Source organism: Stegostoma tigrinum, chromosome 11 (assembly GCF_030684315.1).
Source record: "Stegostoma tigrinum isolate sSteTig4 chromosome 11, sSteTig4.hap1, whole genome shotgun sequence".
Classification (NCBI taxonomy): domain Eukaryota; kingdom Metazoa; phylum Chordata; class Chondrichthyes; order Orectolobiformes; family Stegostomatidae; genus Stegostoma; species Stegostoma tigrinum.
The window spans coordinates 84647759-84665728 of NC_081364.1; the positions used below are offsets into that span (position 1 = coordinate 84647759).

The 17970-nt window shown below is 39.7% G+C and overlaps 1 protein-coding gene across 1 annotated transcript in view; it reads right to left on the reverse strand.

Annotated features, from left to right (window-relative positions):
• The window catches only part of LOC132210178 (ral guanine nucleotide dissociation stimulator-like 1), a 31685-nt gene extending 15876 nt beyond the window's left edge, over positions 1 to 15809 (reverse strand). The window contains exons 1-3 of the mRNA XM_059649603.1: positions 15746 to 15809; positions 3906 to 3992; positions 3172 to 3249 (exon numbers count right to left, since the gene is read on the reverse strand). Coding sequence (XP_059505586.1) covers positions 3172 to 3179 — 8 coding nt within the window. The 5' untranslated portion in view covers positions 3180 to 3249; positions 3906 to 3992; positions 15746 to 15809. The remainder of the gene's footprint in view (positions 1 to 3171; positions 3250 to 3905; positions 3993 to 15745) is intronic.
• Positions 15810 to 17970: the final 2161 nt, after the last annotated feature.

Sequence of the window (17970 nt, forward strand, 5' to 3'; positions counted from 1 at the left end):
ATTGCAGAGATGGAGGGACAAGGCTGTGGAAATGTTATTTGTTATGTTACCTCTCGGAAACAGTGACTAACTGAAACACACTGGAAATGTGACCTAAGGAAGTTGCCTGGGCTCATTTGGTCCTGAATCTTTCAGAAATGCTTCGATCACATTACAAACACTCGAACAGTAACCCTCCAAAAATGTATATAAAGAAAAATCAATTCAAAAGATCACAAAACCAAAAAATTCCATATCCTACTGAAAGCCTTCGTGACTGGGAAATAAGTTGCTGAGCTAAAGAGCCTCTACCCTGCTGACAATATGGTAGAACTTAATTAGTACTGTGCAGAGTCCAAAATTTGACCCAAAACACTTTTCTGTCGTCCCACTAGAATTAAAGTCTCTGTTTCCAATAGATTCATTAACTAGTTACTACATCCCTATCGAGTAATCTGAAACCTCTAATCAGCTGCAGTGTACAACATCATTTCATTTAATTACTCATTATCATCCTTCCACCATCTAAAAGGATCATTTCCTAAAGCGAGCACAACATAATCTTAGATTGCAATGGCACTGGAGAGAAGTGTATTCTTAAAGTATTAGAGTATTCCAGAATTGAAATAATTATGTATGGGTGCACTTTTGTCTTTCTTTTCAATTCTGGCCACTTGCGCATCTGAGATTAATTGTTTCATCGATGACAACTTCACTGGATATATTTCTGCCTCTTCTGCCCTCACTCAAGATGTTCCTTTAAAACCATGTTTGGACCATGCTTTTACTCAACCCCTCAATATCTGTGTTTTCTTCAATGTCAAACTGACAGGTTGTAAGCTACTATTCTGTAGAAAACAAAAATGATAATTTTCTACTTTACTCAACCCAACAAAACTTGAATTCAAAAGGAGATTAACATACCAAATAACATGCCAAAACAGCACATTACTTTCATGAGGATTACACTGTCCTCAATCGGGGATCAGGATAATTTAGGTTCCTTTATACACTTCATCCCTATATGTCTCTTGAGACATTAGTACAGGAATATTGTGAAATTAATCAGGACCAATTTGGTATCCACAATTAGCTGTGTTCATCCAAACACAAATAGCTAGGTGTTGGAGAAGAATTTCCAGATAACCACCAAGCTCTGTGGCTTAGATTTCTAAAACTTTGTTTCATTTACCCAAAAAGACAACTGGGTGGGTTAGAGTGAATAGCAATGCACAAGGCATCCCAACTGTGTCCTGAGTTAGTAGGTACTGCTGATGCTGGAGTCTGAGATAACAAGGTGTGGAACTGGATGAACACAGCAGGCGAGCAGACTGGGGGCTCAGGAAAGCTGGCATTTCAGGTCTGGACCTTTCTTCAGAAAATTTCTGCAGGAGGGCCCAGACCCGAAACATCAGTTTTCCTGCTCCTCTGATGCTGCCTGGCCAACTGTGTCCAATTTGTTTGATTAACGAGAGGGATTTTCCTTTGCTGCATTTTTCATAAATTGTTTGAGCTTTATTTCAAACTTCAGTGCAGCCCAGTTGTGAACGCTTGCTATTGTATCTGAAGTAAAAATATTCCCTGAAAATCCTCACTCCCTCAAATTGACCATTTTTCTCAATGCAATACTGCAAAAATTTGCCTTTGTATTTGCTCACAAGTAATTTATCTGTGCTTGGCCCTTCAGGCATTGGCTTTCTTGATTATAAAAACGACAAACAATATCAACTCAAGAAAACAAAATAAATGAATAAGCAAACCATGTACAAAAGAAAATAAATCACTGTATATATAAAGATAAGAATTTCAAACTTTAAAGTCCCCAAGTCCAGTCCAGCACTCAAATCTATTGGATAAATGTTCTTTCGTCTTAATCAAAAAACACAGAGCTTAATCGAACGGCCAGACAAACCAGAATAATCCCATCTTTAATCCCATGCTGCCAAAGTGTCATGCAGGGCAGCATGGTGGCTCAGCGGTTAGCACTGCCACCTCACAGCTCCAGGGTCCCGGGTTTGATTCCAGCCTTGGGCGACTGTCTGTGAGGAGTTTGCACATTCTCCCCATGTCTGAGTGAGTTTCCTCCAAGTGATCCAGTTTCCTCCCACAGTCCAAAGATGTGCAGGCTGGGTGGATCAGCCGTGTGCTAAATTGCCCTTCGTGTTCGGGGAATGGGTCTGAGTGGGATGCTTCAAGGGACAGTGTGGACTTGTTGGGCCGAAGGGCCTGTTTCCACACTGTAAGTAATCTAATCTTATTCAGTGCAGTAAAACAACCTCAGCAATCTGGTATAGCTCAAAAATAACTAGAATTCCTGTGAGAGATGCATTTGTGTGATGCTTTCTACAGTCAAATATCTTTGAAAGCACTTAGTTAACAAACTTCAAACATGAAAAATCATTTCACAAGATCATTTAGATTTCATAGATTCAGGAAGTATTAATTCAAGATCGATTACGTGCAAAACGTACAACAGCAGCACAGAGTGGGAGGGCTACCAAAGTCAGGACACCACAAACAAAACACTTGCCAAGTATCTGACTGCTCTAGATAGCGGTATAATTCGGTTTCAACTATTCACAGGAAGTTTGCAGGATAACTACTAATAAAGTGGTGTGAAGAGGAAAACCATTCCTGCAATAATGCATCATTATCACAAACTAGACTAATGACAATCTGAGATAAACAACCCCAAAAGCGTGATCATGTAGGACAAACAATTCCAAAAGACAAAGAATTTTGGATGATTTACACTGAAAAATATTAACAAGCCAATCTCTAGGAATAATGCAATCATTGGACATGCAAGACAAGCAGCTTCTTTAATGCAAAAACAGAGTTAACATTTCGGGTCCAGCGACCCTCCCTCAGAACTGGAAGGGTCACCCGGACCTGAAACATTAACTCCGTTCTTACCTTCACAGATGTTGCCAGAAATGCTGATCTTTTCCAACAACTTTGTTTTTGTCCCTGAGTTGCAGTGTCCGCGATTCTTTCGGTTATTATTTAGCTTCTTGGATGTGATTGTTATGGGTTGGAGTGCTGTTTGCCATCCTGTTCTGGGTGCCTTATATCCTCATGACAAAGGCTCTACATTATTTTACAGGTCTTTCTGGCTCTCCAGCAATTCTTCTCACATTCTTAAATTTCACATTGAAAATACAATTTCACTACATGTCAGATCAAACTTACATTTTCATTGGTGTTTCCTTTTCTGCAGGACTGAAATTATATTCTTCTAGAAAGCTTGATCTGTTGAAGTCTATGCTTCTGCAATTGATCATAAACCACAAAAGAAAAAGCAAATTAAAATGGTGTTTGGGTCTACAATTGCTTGCCAGCCATAAAATAAAAAATGAAGTCTCAAAATTCAGCATCCTAAGCCGGGATCAGCTAACTTTATGAAACAAGGTCACACTCGAAATGTAAAACTGCATAACATAGTGAATACGTTCTTTAAATTTCCTCAGGAAGTTTACCAGAAATGCCCTTGAGGGCCTAAGCAGCTCGCCAGCAGTGGTGGTGGCTGGTGGTAACAGGGGAAAGGAGTAGGTGCAAGGAGTGAAGCCACTTCTTCAATAGCTTACATTTGCTATTAGTCCAGAAATTTCAGTCTGAGATAAACTCAACACCTTCACACGCAACTGCTGCTTGTGCTTTCTATTGCTTGTCCCTCAGAATTAGGGAGAGAATAGGCAAAGAACTCAGAAGCTGTTTCTTCATCCATGTGCCATGATCTGGAATGATATCCGTGTTTTTGTTTCTGTGGTATGTCTTACAGAGTCATACAGCATGGAAACATCTCTGCCTTCATGAAGAGATTTCTGATTATCCAACCTATGGCCACCAGCTCTCCAGCCATTCCCTTTACACACTACTGTATTGCAAATGAAGCATAATATGGTCACATTTTGGATCAAACTCACTTCTTGACTGTCGCTCCCTTCTCCGGTGAACTTAAATTCTGAATTTCATCAGAATTCGGACAGTGTTCGGACTCAACGCTTTCACAGCTGCAATTGAACATGAAGAACAATTTAAAACACATCAAGCAAACCCTTTCATCTTCAGTTAAATCCATTAAAATACCCATGAAAATTGAAGATTCAGAATTACAAGCCTCCATCAGATGGTTTTATTAAACAGGTTACACACCAGATGGTGAAGATTTCTGAGTCAGCATAAAATGTTAGCCCATATGCTCCCCAAGTATTCTTGCTTGAGACTGGGATTACAGTTCCTGTGATGCTGTCCCACCAATAAGATGAATCTAGTTGCTGGATTTATCCACACACTTTTGAACATAAACACAGTACATGTTGTAATCCTCCAGTCCTCTGATACCACCCCTGCATTCAAACAGCATTAGGTTGTTGTGCAAAGTGCCACTGCAGCCTGAAGCTATTTTTTTCTTTCTCAGTATCCTCAGTTGTCTGCAATTCACTTCCTTCTGAGTTCCCAACACCAAGGACAACCAGCCATTCTAATCAAAGCAGAAATTGCTGTAAAAGCTCAGTGGTTCAAATTACTCAAAAATGTTAACTCTGCTTTCTCGCCACAGATGCTGCCAGACCTGCTTAGCTTTTCCAGCAATTTCCATTTTCGTTTCAGATTTCCAGCATCTGCAGTTGTTTAATTTTCACATTTCTAAAATGCTGTCTAACCTCAGCTCATCCTTGTCTCAACTATTTAGTTTTCATCGTGAATTGGACATCAACTTCTTCTGAATAGTATCTCAGCCAGGCCCTTACGTCTGTGAAGATTAAACAGTGGATTTATGATCATTAGCCCCACTTTCGCTACCCTTTCACTGCTCACAATGGAGGACGACATTCGGATTCCCTTTTAATATTAGCTGCCGGTATCATTGAGTTCAACACTTCCTTTCTGAACTACTTATAATTAACTCGGTACACATTGGGGTCATCAATAATCCTCATCATTTGTATCATTTGCCACTATTTCCTGCTTGTGGAAACATTCTGACACTGTCACTAAACAACCTCCTGCTGTCAGACGGACTATTGTTTCATTGTAGTTTTGCCTAAAATTGTGTTCAAACTTACTTGCTGCAAACGCCTTCTTGTTCCTTTTGAAGTTGGACCTCCTCCAAATCAAAATTATTCTGGATTGTTCCTTCCTCTTTTCTGTAGCCAAAATAAATACCTTATGATATTGTGCTTCCTGAAATGATCCATGTCTGATATTTGATCGATAGTGTGTGTGTGTATGTGTGTGCACAATAATTATAGAAGTGGTAGTGCAGGTTGAAGATATCATCAGGATTCTGAACTTTAAAAATTGGAGCATTGTATGAAAAACAAGTACATTCAGACAAATTATGATTAAAAAAAAACTCTTGATTTGCCCTCAACTCTGGTATTTATCAACCACACTTCAGGAAGGGATTTGAGAGGGTGCACAAAACATTCACAAAAATATTACCAGAGATGACAAACTAGACAGCCCTGTGGAGAGGCTGAAGAAGCTCGGGCTGCTCTTGGAGAAGACTAAGAAGTGATTTTAAAAGTGTTCAAAATCATGAGGGATTTGGTTGGAATGGATAAGAACAATCGGTTCCTTGTGACAGAGGGCTGAAGAAGAAAAGGACACTGATTTATGATGATCAGCAAGAAGAACCAATGGTGACAAGGAATTCTTTTTTAAATAGCATCACTAGAAACTGGAAAGCTCTGCCTAATAGTGTGGTGGATGCAGCTTCAATTGAGGTCTTCAAAAGTGAACTACAATTTTCTAAAGGAGAGGTTTCGCAGTGTTACACAGTAAAAGGACTTAGGAGCGAACGTAAGCAAGTTCCTCTTTGAGTGCTGGTACAAACATTATCAAATCATTGTCTCTGGGCTATTACCAATTGATGGCTGTACAACATTGCACAAACTGCTAGCTCCCCAGCTATTTCCTACAGCTTTGTCATATTCTGAATAATGATTCACTTTGTCATGCATGCAATTAAACTTACTGAGCAATTATTTCGCTTGATCCTGAAGAACCACAACCTGCATTTTCCTCACCATTTGCACTGTCAACATTTCCAGAACTGCAATTGATCAAAGAGGACAAATTAAGTCATTTGGAATAGGCAAACTCGTCCAGAATTAAATCCAACTCAATTCAACAACAAAAAATCACAGTCTTGAGAGAGGGGTTCTTTGGACTTCCACAGGATGCCCACAGGCCTTCATACTGAGGCAGTGCTGGGGTGGGGGTTGGAAGAGACAGAGCAGGGCAATGAGGAGAGAAAACCATTTCTTCAGTATTTCACCCTTGTTGAAAGCCGTTCCTGCGCTGTGCAAGAACTTGATACTGAAAGACAAGCAAAATTCAATCTACCATTGAAAAGCTTTGAAAGCTTTATGCCAATTCAACATTATCCCATCTCTCAAAATAAGCCAAACATTGCAGAAGCAGTCAAGCAGTTGCTTCATGTGATTGCTATTGTCTGGATTGGTGCTTACTGCACTGCCAATTGGGGTATCTTCCTGAGGCAACCCTGACATAATCTTACAGCAAATCCCAACAGTTTCCTTTCACAGTATTAGATTCCAAATACCATACAACAGGTTTAATCTGTCGTCACATCAAATTTACTTGTCAATTACTCTTTCAGTTTCTGACAAACTTAGGTTTCCACCCTCTACACAGTGTGACATGTCAACATTTTCACAGCTGCAACTGGTCACAAAACACCAAATAAATCACTTTACTTGTGCATATGATCACAATTTTAATTTCTGGCACTCTTATCAACATTGGGATTTTTGTCTGTGGGGGAGCCAGTGGGTAGATGAGGAGTGAAGATGTCAAATAAAGAACGTCTGCACTGGGACAGACAATAAACATCCCAAAAGAGAGGATTTAAGTTTAACTTCCTCATCTCTGAAAAAGAAACACAAGCTCTTTACAGACTATTGACAATTCAACCCTCACAAGCACAGCTTGTTACTCATAGTTTGATTCGGAGCACTGATGTCGGAATTTGTCATTGCTCAAATTCACTGAAGCTGAATGTCAGATTAGTCACCATTGGCTGTTTTGCTGAAAAAAAATCATTTTTCTTTCCTGCTCCTTTAACAGTTCTGAGTTTCATTAAAGACCTGGACGGAATAAACTCAGGATTAATTCCAGGTCTCTGCCTGACCCCATGGATACAAATGGCAGATGGCCAACTTAGATAATTCAAAATGCAAATTATTCAATGGCAACATTGTATGGGAGAAATACCAAGGCTCGGACATGGGGAGCAGGTCACATTCTTAATTGAAGACATATTTCTTCAAATGTCACAGACGTTTGGAGGACACTTCAATGAACTTGGAGGAAGTTTGTGGGGAGGGTGCAGCTGAAGCAGGAAAGCGGAACAAAGAGAAGTGCTGAGGTGGAGTAGAGGAGATGAACCCATTTCTTTAGTATTTTTACCAGAGCCACATTGTCCAGAAATATAACCTAATATTGATCTGAAAACAATTTCCCATCTAAGTGTTTTGGATGCTTCAACGGTGATGCTATCATTTAAGACAACTGTCTCTGTTATAAATTTTCTCGGGAGGCAGCCCAGCAGACACTTTAATGTGAGTGCTATAGTCTGGAGTGGCATTCATCACATTGCAACAAAAATTTTGAAGAAATCAATGATTCTCCATCATTCCCTTTTCACACTGCTGCATTCCAAATGCAGCATAATGAAAACATATCAAAATTATTTCCGATCAACCTTGCTTCCTCTTGGTTACACAGATGCCTGGCAAACTTTGATTCCCACCCACCCGACAATCTATACGGCCAAAATATCTGCTGCTGCAAGTGCTCATTAAGCACAAATTAAGGAAAGGATCTGCATCTACAACTGACTTGTAAACATTGAAAATAAATTTTGAATCCCAAAATGCTATGTATTTCAAGTCCTCGTTCAGTCAAAGTCCAGATGAATGACTACACTAGATGGTTTGCTTTCCAAATTTTCAGAGAAAATATGTAGGACACTCCAGTTACATAGGCTGGTGCATTTGACAGGAGGTGGGAGGTTTCACAGTTTAGCATTGTTGCAAGTTAGACCACCAAGGTCTGGATGTTGAGGGCCAATCAATTTTTCACTGAACATTTTTAAATGACTTCTGTCGATCAAAGGCTGAAATGTGTCATTGACTTAATTACTGTCAATGGCCTCAGAGGGAATAAAGCTGTTTCTTTAATGTGATTTTTTCCATCTTAAATGACGACATAATCTTTCAAGAGCTACTATATTCACAGCAATTTCTTTTCATGTTATGTACTATGAATGAAGCACAGAAGGATGAAGCTTACTTTGAAATTTCTGCCATCGCTTTTGGTGAACTTGGTTCTTCAGCTTTATCAGAGTTTGGGCTGTCAAAGGTTTTGGACCTGCAATTAGTTAAGACCATAAGACACTGGAGCAGAAATTAGGCCATTCGGCCCATTGAGTCTGTTCTGCCATTCAGTCATGGGTGATAAGTTCATCAACACCATTCTCCTGCTTTCTCCCCATAACCCTTAATCCCCTTGATAATCTGTCTCAGTTTTAAATGTACTCAATGACCTGGCCCCCACAGCCTTCTGTGGCAGTGAATTTCACAGATTCAACACTCTCTGGCTGAAGAAGTTTCTCCAAATCTCCAATTGAAAAGATCTCCTCTTTATTCTAAATGTGGGCCCTTGGGTCCTAGTCTCTCCTACCAATGAAACCATCTTCCCAACATCCACTCTGTCCAGGCCATTCAGTATTCTGAAAGTTTCAATTAGATACCCCTCATCCATCTAATCTCCAATGAGTATAGTCTCAGAGTCCTCAAACGTTCCTCATATTTTAAGCTTTCCATTCCCTGGACCATTCTCATGTACCTCCTCTGAACCCATTCCAGGGACAGTGCATTCTTCCTGAGATAGGGGGCCCAAGTCTGTACGCAGTACTCCAAGTATGGCCTGACCAGAGCCTTATAAAGCCTCAGAGGTACAGCCCTGCTGTTGCATTCAAGTCCTTTCAAAATAAATGCCAACATTTCATTTGCCTTCCTGACTATATAAGGCAAAAATTAAAGACATTATAAACAAGCACTTGCACCCAGAAATGGCTTCCTTACAAAATGAACATTGAAAAATTTCATGTGGAATCCATAAGACCATAAGATATGGGGGCATAAATAGCTCATTCGGCCTACTGAGTCTGTTTTGCCATTCGATTCTGGCTGAGATCTTTCTCAAGCCCAACTTCCAGCCTTCTTCTCGAAACCTTGATCCTCTTATTAATCAAGTACCCTTCTCTCTCTCTATCTTAAATAGACCTAATGACTTGGCCTCCATGGCTTTCTGCAAGGTTTTCCTCAGATTAGCCACTCCTTGACTGAAGAAATTCTTTCTGACCTGAGTTCTAATGGTTGGTCTCTTCACTCCATGACTGTGCCCGCATGTCCTAATCTCTCCTACTCGTGGAAGCATCTTCTCCGTTCCACGTGCAATCATTCCAGGCCTCTCAGTATGCTGTAAGTTTCAATGAAATTCCCTCCCATCCTTCTAAACTCCATCCTGTACAGAACCAAAAACCTCAACCACTCTGCAGATGACAAGCCCGCTCAGGTTTTCAAGTGCTTATCAACTGGATTTGTTAAACAGGCAACATTTTTTGATGTACGCAACTACAATAGATCGTGATTTGTTTTTCCCCCTCCAAGTTTTAACTGGTGGTATACAAGTGATTGTGATTAAGTCTGGAAGAGTAGCTGGGGGAAGCTGCAAGGAAGAAGGAATTTCAACTTTCACACAAGTTTTCTGAACACCACGGTCTGTTTATTTTTGGGCAATGGTGGGAGGTGGGGCATGTAATAACACTGGAAAGCAGAGAGTTGGAGAGTCAAGTTTTTCAATACTTTTATCTGCATTGCACAGTCCCATGTTTGGAAAAGAAACATTCTATTAAAGACCGTGTGTAATGCATGCCCAATTATTCACTGGCAATTAAATTGGAGGTGAGAGGATTAGGATAATGGCAGGGAGGGAGTTTGCCACCAACACATTGCAAAGCCAAATTGACATGGGCCAGTTCTCTTTGACACCTGGACTCTCCTTGACTTCTAAGGACGGCCTCCCTCATTTCCCTGATGGTGCCCACTTACACAACCTCAGTGACAATCAGCACTAACAGTTGGGCTGAGAAACATGCTGATCTGCCATCCCCTTCACTGGACTAGCAGCTGTCAAAACTGAGCCAAACCGTCAACTGGTGAGTAACGCCGGCCGCAATCTCTGTATTGGTCACCGCTGGAATCGGCCAAGGCCTCCAGGTTTCAGATCCAGCAGATGGCCTGCAGCAAGAACCACAAGCTTCCATCTAAAATTTCTTTTTACAACACTCGGAACAGAGCAAATATTAGAACAACAGCCAACTGTTTCTTTAATGTAAAAAAAACAAACTACGGACACAGACAACCTGAAAGAAAAGCAGATGTTTCTGGAGAAACTCAACAGGTTTTGCAGCATCTGCAGACAGAAAACAGAGTTCAAGTGAAGCCAGGTGACACTTCATCAGAGATGTGAAGTTCTGAACAGGGGAACCTTAACTCAAAGCGTCTACTCTGCTTTCTCTCCACAGATGCTGCTAAGTTTCGGGAGATAGCCTCTACGTAATGCTCCGGAAAATGCCAGACCTCCAGCAATTGCCCTTCACATAGTTGTATTCCGATTATAGCATCATTTCCTCACACATTGGATCAATACTTACTTTCTGATCTCAGCAATTGTCTCTGGACAAATTGGATTTTCAAGCTCCTCACAGCTCGGAATGTTATCATTGTTTCCGCTGCTGAAATTAGTTGTGAAGAATGTCATTTTAAACAAATACTTGTACCCAGTAATTCTTAGCTCATCGGCAGTTTCCTTTGTATTCCTTGTACTCTGAATAAAGCAAAACCTTAACCACTTATTGTATTCAAACTTACTCTTTCATGACAGATTTTAGAGTGCACGGTCTCCCATCTACCTTGTAGTTTGCACTTTCAGGTGATCTGCAAATGGTCTGAAAAGTGTTATCAAGTAAATTTGAGCAAACATCCACATCCACCAGAAAATTATCTCCATACACCTGAAAGACATTGAGTCGGCATTTTGTGCCATTGACAGCTAATTTTCTAACAACGGGTCAAGACGCAACTACAGAATATGGTCATTGGTCTCCCCGAAACCCCCAACGGTAGTTTGCAAGATAAGACCATGAGACTGGAGTGTGGAAGTAAAGAGAGAGAGAGAGGGAGGGAGAAGGATGCAACAAATCCATTTCTGAAACATTTTATATTTGTTGCAAAGTCTAAAAATATCTCAAACAATGAGCTCCAGGCCCAAATATAGAAAGGCAACCAACTTTCCAGTGAATAACTTCAGACAGCGTCTCTACGTACAGGGCTGAATGTCTCAAGTCAACTGGCCTTGGCCTGAGACATGAAATTCTTGGCAAAGTGGATGGGAGTTCAGGAGGAAAGCTGAACTCTCTTCTGCACCATTATACTGTATTGTCAGAGGTGGGCAAAGTAGGTGGTTTAATGACTCACTGGGCATGAATCACGTCACCAGCTGACAGCCACTTGCGTCTGTCTGTCTCTCTGGTAAATATTAGAGTTCCTCAACTCCCGCAGTGGACATTGGCCTGCAAATCTCTTTTCTATAAGCTCGGCAATGACAATTGTAATGACAGCAAAGAAAAGATTGCAGCTCTGCCTCTATTTCATCATTTTGTCAACTGTTTTTATGAAGAAAGATCACCCTCCAGATTTAGTGTGTTCATGGACAGCAGTGGGTTTTTCTTCAAAACCTTCACAGGAGATTTGAAAGACACCACAGGCAGACTGAGGGTAGGGGATGAGGTAGGAACCTCAATTCTTCAACATGTTGTATCCTTAATTCAGAGTTCAGCTATCTAAATGTTTGGCGACAAATGAAGATCTGAATAGTGAATGGATGAGCAATTTTTTTTCACTGAACACTTTTGGATCTTTTCTGTTGATACAGCTTTTCTTTTTAAACAAACAAAATCTGTGTAGATTTTTGATACAATCAAGCAACTTTGTTAATGTGACTGCTGCTGTCTAGTGTTTGCTGCATTGCTGTGGGAGGAAGGCCCTCCACAGATCTTACAGGAAGTGCCAGCAGGTTTTTTAACATTGTTGTATTTTGGATGAAACTTAATTAAGTCACACATTAGACTAAAGCTTACTTTGTGCTCACTGAATCGATTACTGGAATCTCTTCTGCCTCTGAGGTGTCAAAGCTTCCATATCTGCAACTGGTCAGACAGCACAAACTCAGTGATTTTCAACAAGCTTGAATCTACAATTTGCATTCAGCCACTGAAAAACATCTGAAGGTTTGGGATTTCGGCATTTGAAGCCTTGATTACCGAGTTTGTTAATACTTTGCATTGAAACTCCAATTTGGCATTTTACAGCATACCTGCCACATCCCATACAACAGAGAAGAGTAAAACATTCAATGTGGTTCTGTCTCATCTGATCGTAACTTCAAATCTACATTCCTGCCTATCTGAGTGACCTTTCACTCCTTTGCTCTCAACAAGTATCTATTTATCTTTGCATTTACAGTATTCCAGCGCTCTGCTTTTACCATCTTTTCAGGAAGAAAACTTAAAAGAATACCCACATTTTGAGATATTTTTAAAAACCACTGTTTTAAGTTGACAACCACTGAATTTTAGACACTCACCCTTCATTCCAGTCTCTTCTGTAAGAGGAAACACCGTCTGCATATCTACCCTGTACAAATGCTCAGGTTTTTTTCTTTCAATCACATTGCGCCTTCCGCCCTAAACAACGACTGATGCAAGCCTTGTCTGTACAAATTTTCCTTGTGAGGCAAGTCACTTAGTCTCGGTATTATTCTGGTAAACCTGTTCTGAACTGCCTCTCATATATTTACTTCCATCCTTAAATAAGGCTGACCACCACAAAGAAAAACATTCAAGATATGGGCTCACCAGTGATCCCTAATTTTGTGTTTAAGTTCCTTCATGATAAAATGAAAACATTTATTTGCTTTCCTAATTACTTAATGTATCTGTACATAAGCAATTTGTGATTCATGCATGAGGATACCCAGAATCCACTGTATCTCAGAGCTATGCAATCTCCTTCAACAAAAAAAAACTGCTATGCTTCCTGCCAAAATGGACTTCAAATTTACCCATGTACAACTGCCTTGGTCAGATCTTTGACTACTTGCTCAACCTCTCTTTCTCTGCAGTATTCCAATGTCCTCTGAGGTTAATTTTTTAATGCATCTTTGTCTCTTCAGCACATCTGTCAGACATAAATTCATTCCTTCGTAAGTCATCGACTGTTCGTCAATACTTCGAAAACTTGGCCAGAAACAGATTATTAAAATTATATTGAAATTATGTGATCCGAACAATTTTGAGCTCCAGTTAATTCTCTGTCTCAAATAAACACCTAAGTAAATGAGAACACTCATGCAAAAAGGGATGAATTCCTTGGATCTAATTACAGAAAACTAAAATAACTGTAGCATTGAGTCAGCCTGTTTCTCCCTTTCACTACGGATATAGGAAAATCTTGAAATGTAGGATGTGTGTAAGGTGAATGGATACTATTAGCATCCGTTGAATTATGATGATCTTTTAGCCGAATTAAAATGGTTGGCTCAAACACTAATCTTAAACACAAAATCTGTCCAATTGGTAAAATGGGTTTGAACTTTTGAATGGCATGGAAGCCATTTTGTTGTTGACTTTTTAAAAACTCGCAAGGATCTCCCTGCAAATGGAAACATTCACCAAAAGACAATAGACAAGTCAGTGATCTAAGCAGCCAAAGTAATAAACAGTTACACTGTGAAAGGAGGAGATAGTAAATATAACAGATGATTGTCTGAACCAGAACTATCTCAGAGCTTAATGAGAACCAACCTCCTCAAATTTCAACAAACCACATTTTGCTGAGATTCCTTCGTTTTACAAATTTTTTCGCTTGACCTTTAAAGGAATACCATCATCTAAGATGACTACAGGCACAACACAAAAGCAAATAAAAAAGTAATAACCTGCGAAGAATCTTTATGCACTATTGAACCTCTGAGAGATAATGTGAGACACATGAGTGAGCTGTCATGTTTAAAATTCAAGGGCAAGTATGGGTCATCTTTTTCTTTAAAACTCAAAAGCTTATTGCTGGAATTATTCTGCTGGAACATTTATTTACTTGGGCAAAGAAAGAGAATATTTTGGCCACAGGCAAAAAGAGAAACCCAAATTCACTTTTGAAAGGACCAGCTGGATCATTTCTGCAATCCATTGGGTTCATGAAAGCCAGCTCATTAGCTTACTGCTTTGAAGAAAAATCTAATCACCTCTGGTTATTTGCTGATCTTCTCAAATTTTATAAGCATAGCACATTTGTGAAACTTTTCCTACCCAGGGATATCCCTATAATGTCAGAGGCACATCAATTGAAGGTCAGCAGTGGTGAGAATCGCTTTGTCTCTGAACTGAGTTTTGATCAGTTACCCCAAAAAACCATTTGTGAATTGCATAAGCTGTTAAATACTCACCGACATTCAGAAAACTAATGTATTAAAAAAAACTGAGGTGACAAGAGAAACCATCACTAATGCCATTTGAAAAATATGCAACCCATTATTACAGAATTGCGGTACTCCTGCATATTTCAGTGGTAAACAGACATTCATTTGACCAACATTTCAGTTTTGCAAAAAGGCTCCTCATACTGCATTCAGCTTCCAAACTTTTATTGTTATGCCCAACACAGACTTACAGAAATTGATAGATTTTGTTCAATTAAAATAGCACTCTTCCATTCACTACATGCAGAAACTTAGACATCCCAAACATTGTTTCAGGAAGCTCCAAACTACATAAAAAGCATTGAAGCAAGTCAACGTTACATTTTATCCTTAATCTCAAGGTCTAGTCATTGTCCTAACACATTCACCGCACTTATTAAACTTTGTGTTGTACTGGGTCAAAATCATTTCATTATTGCGAAAAATTAATCAAAAATACTTTGCCACCTGTCTCTGTATTATGTTTTGTGAGTATGTTTTATTCACTTTTGTCCCAAACCACTAGCGGGGTGCTTAATCATGATTTGTGCCACCATTTGGGATCAGGGATATTGGAAGGGGATAGGGGCACAAAACAGGAGAACTGAAGGACTGCTTTGCCTTGTTGTAAACAAACAAGTTCATCACAGGATGTTGTCAAGGATTCCTGCAGGAAATGGGAGAGCCCAAAATAGTTACAAGTTCATCTTCGAGAAAATAAAATCTAATGTAAATGTCGGGGAAGCAGAATGAACGTCACACACTGGATTTCCACGTCTCTTTTCTTTTCATTTTGAAAATTAGAACAGTTGTGTATTGCCCGTGAAATCATTCTGACTGCATTAATATGGCACAATATTTTGTGGGTCCTTGAAATCTCTTATGCATGCAAATCCACATTTAGCAAGAGATTACTGAATGCTGCAAGGCACCTGAAAATGTTTGCCAGTCTCCTTTCCTTCTACACTTCCCTTCTGAAGTACCTATATTTAACTCTGTACACATTGGGGTTATCAATAATCCTCATCATTTGTACCATTTGCCACTCTCTCCTGCTTGTGGGAACACTCTGAGATTGTCACTAAACAACCTCCTGCTGTAAGACAGACTGCTGTTTCATTGCAGTTTTGCCTAAACTTGTGTTGAAACTTACTTGCTGCAAACGCCTTCTTGCTCCTTTTGAAGTTGGACCTCCTCCAAATCAAAATTATTCTGGATTGTTCCTTCCTCGCTTCTGGAGCCAAAATAAATATCTTATGATATGGTGCTTCCTGAAATGATCCATGTCTGATATTCGATATATAGTGTGTGTGTGCACAATAATTATGGAAGTGGTAGTGCAGGTTGAAGATATCATCAGGATTCTGAACTTTAAAAATTGGAGCATTGTATGAAAAACAAATATGTTCTGACAAATCATTATAAAAAAAACTCCTGATATGCCCTCAACTCTGGTATTTACCAACCACATTTCAGGAAGGGATTTGACAGGGTGCACAAAACATTCACAAAAAATATTACCAGAGATGACAAACTAGACAGCCCTGTGGAGAGGCTGAAGGAGCTTGGGCTGCTCTTGGAGAAAACTAAGAAGTGATTTTAAAAGTGTTCAAAATCATAAGGGATTTGGTTAGAATGGATAAGAACAATCGGTGCCTTGTGACAGAAGGCTTAAGGAGAAAAGGACACTGATTTAAGATGATCAGCAAAAAGAACCAATGGTGACAAGGAATTTTTTTTTTCAATAGCCTATTCAGGAACTGGAAAGCTCTGCCGAATAGTGTGGTGGATGCAGCTTCAATTGAGGTCTTCAAAAGTGAACTAGAATTTTCGAAAGGAGAGGTTTCGCAGTGTTACACAGTAAAAGGACTTAGGAGTGAACGTAGGCAAGTCCCTCTTTGAGAGCTGGTACAAACATCAAATCATTGTTTATGGGCTATTACCATTTGATGGCTGTATAACATTGCACAAACTGCTAGCTCCCCAGCTATTTCCTACAGCTTTGTCATATTCTGAATAATGATTCACTTTGTCATGCATGCAATTAAACTTACTCAGCAATTATTTCGCTTGATCCTGAAGAACCACAACTTCCATTTTCCTCACCATTTGCACTGTCAACATTTCCAGAACTGCAATTGATCAAAGAGAACAAATTAAGTCATTTAGAACAGGCAAACTTGTCCAGAATTAAATCCAACCCAATTCAACAACAAAAAATCACAGTCTTGAGAGAGCGGTTCTTTTGACTTCCACAGGATGCCCACAGGCCTTCATACTGAGGCAGTGCTGGGGTGGGGGTTGGAAGAGACAGAGCAGGGCAAAAAGAAGAGAAAACCATTTCTTCAGTATTTCACCCTTGTTGAAAGCCGTTTCTGCGCTGTGCAAGAACTTGATACTGAAAGACAAGCAAAATTCAGTCTACCGTTGAAAAGCTTGGAATGCTTTATGCTAGTTCAACATTATTCCATCTCTTAAAGTAAGCCAAACATTGCAGAAGCAGTGAAGCAGTTGCTTCATGTGATTGCTATTGTCTGGATTGGTGCTCACTGCACTGCCAATTGGTGTATCTTCCTGAGGCAACCCTGACATAATCTTACAGCAAATCCCAACAGTTTCCTTTCACAGTATTAGATCCCAAATACTGAACAACAGGTTTAATCTGTCATCACATCAAATTTACTTGTTAATTACTCCTTCAGTTTCTGACAAACTTAGGTTTCCAACCACTACAGAGTGTGACAATGTCAACATTTTCACAGCTGCAACTGGTCACAAAACACCAAATAAATCATTTTACTTGTGTACATGATCACATTTTTAATTACTGGCACTCTTATCTTATTTTGGCAGTGAGGGGGAGCCAGTGGGTAGATGAGGAGTAAAGAGGACAAATAAAGAACCTCTGCACTGGGACAGACAATAAACATCCCAAAAGAGAGGATTTAAGTTTAACTTCCTCATCTCTGACAAAGAAACTCAAGCTCTTTACAGACTATTGACAATTCAACCCTCACAAGCACAGCTTGTAACTCATAGTTTGATTCGGAGCACTGATGTAGGAATTTGTCATTGCTCAAATTCACTGAAGCTTAAGGTCAGATTAGTCACCAGTGACTGTTTTGCTGAAAAAAAAATCATTTTTCTTTCCTGCTCCTTTAACAGTTCTGAGTTTCCTTAAAGACCTGGACGGAATAAACTCAGGATTAATTCCAGGTCTCTGCCTGACCCCATGGATACAAATGGCAGATGGCCAACTTAGATAATTAAAAATGCAAATTATTCAATGGCAATATTGTATGGGAGAAATACCAAGGCTCGGACACGGGGAGCAGGTCACATTCTTAATTGAAGACATATTTCTTCAAATGTCACAGA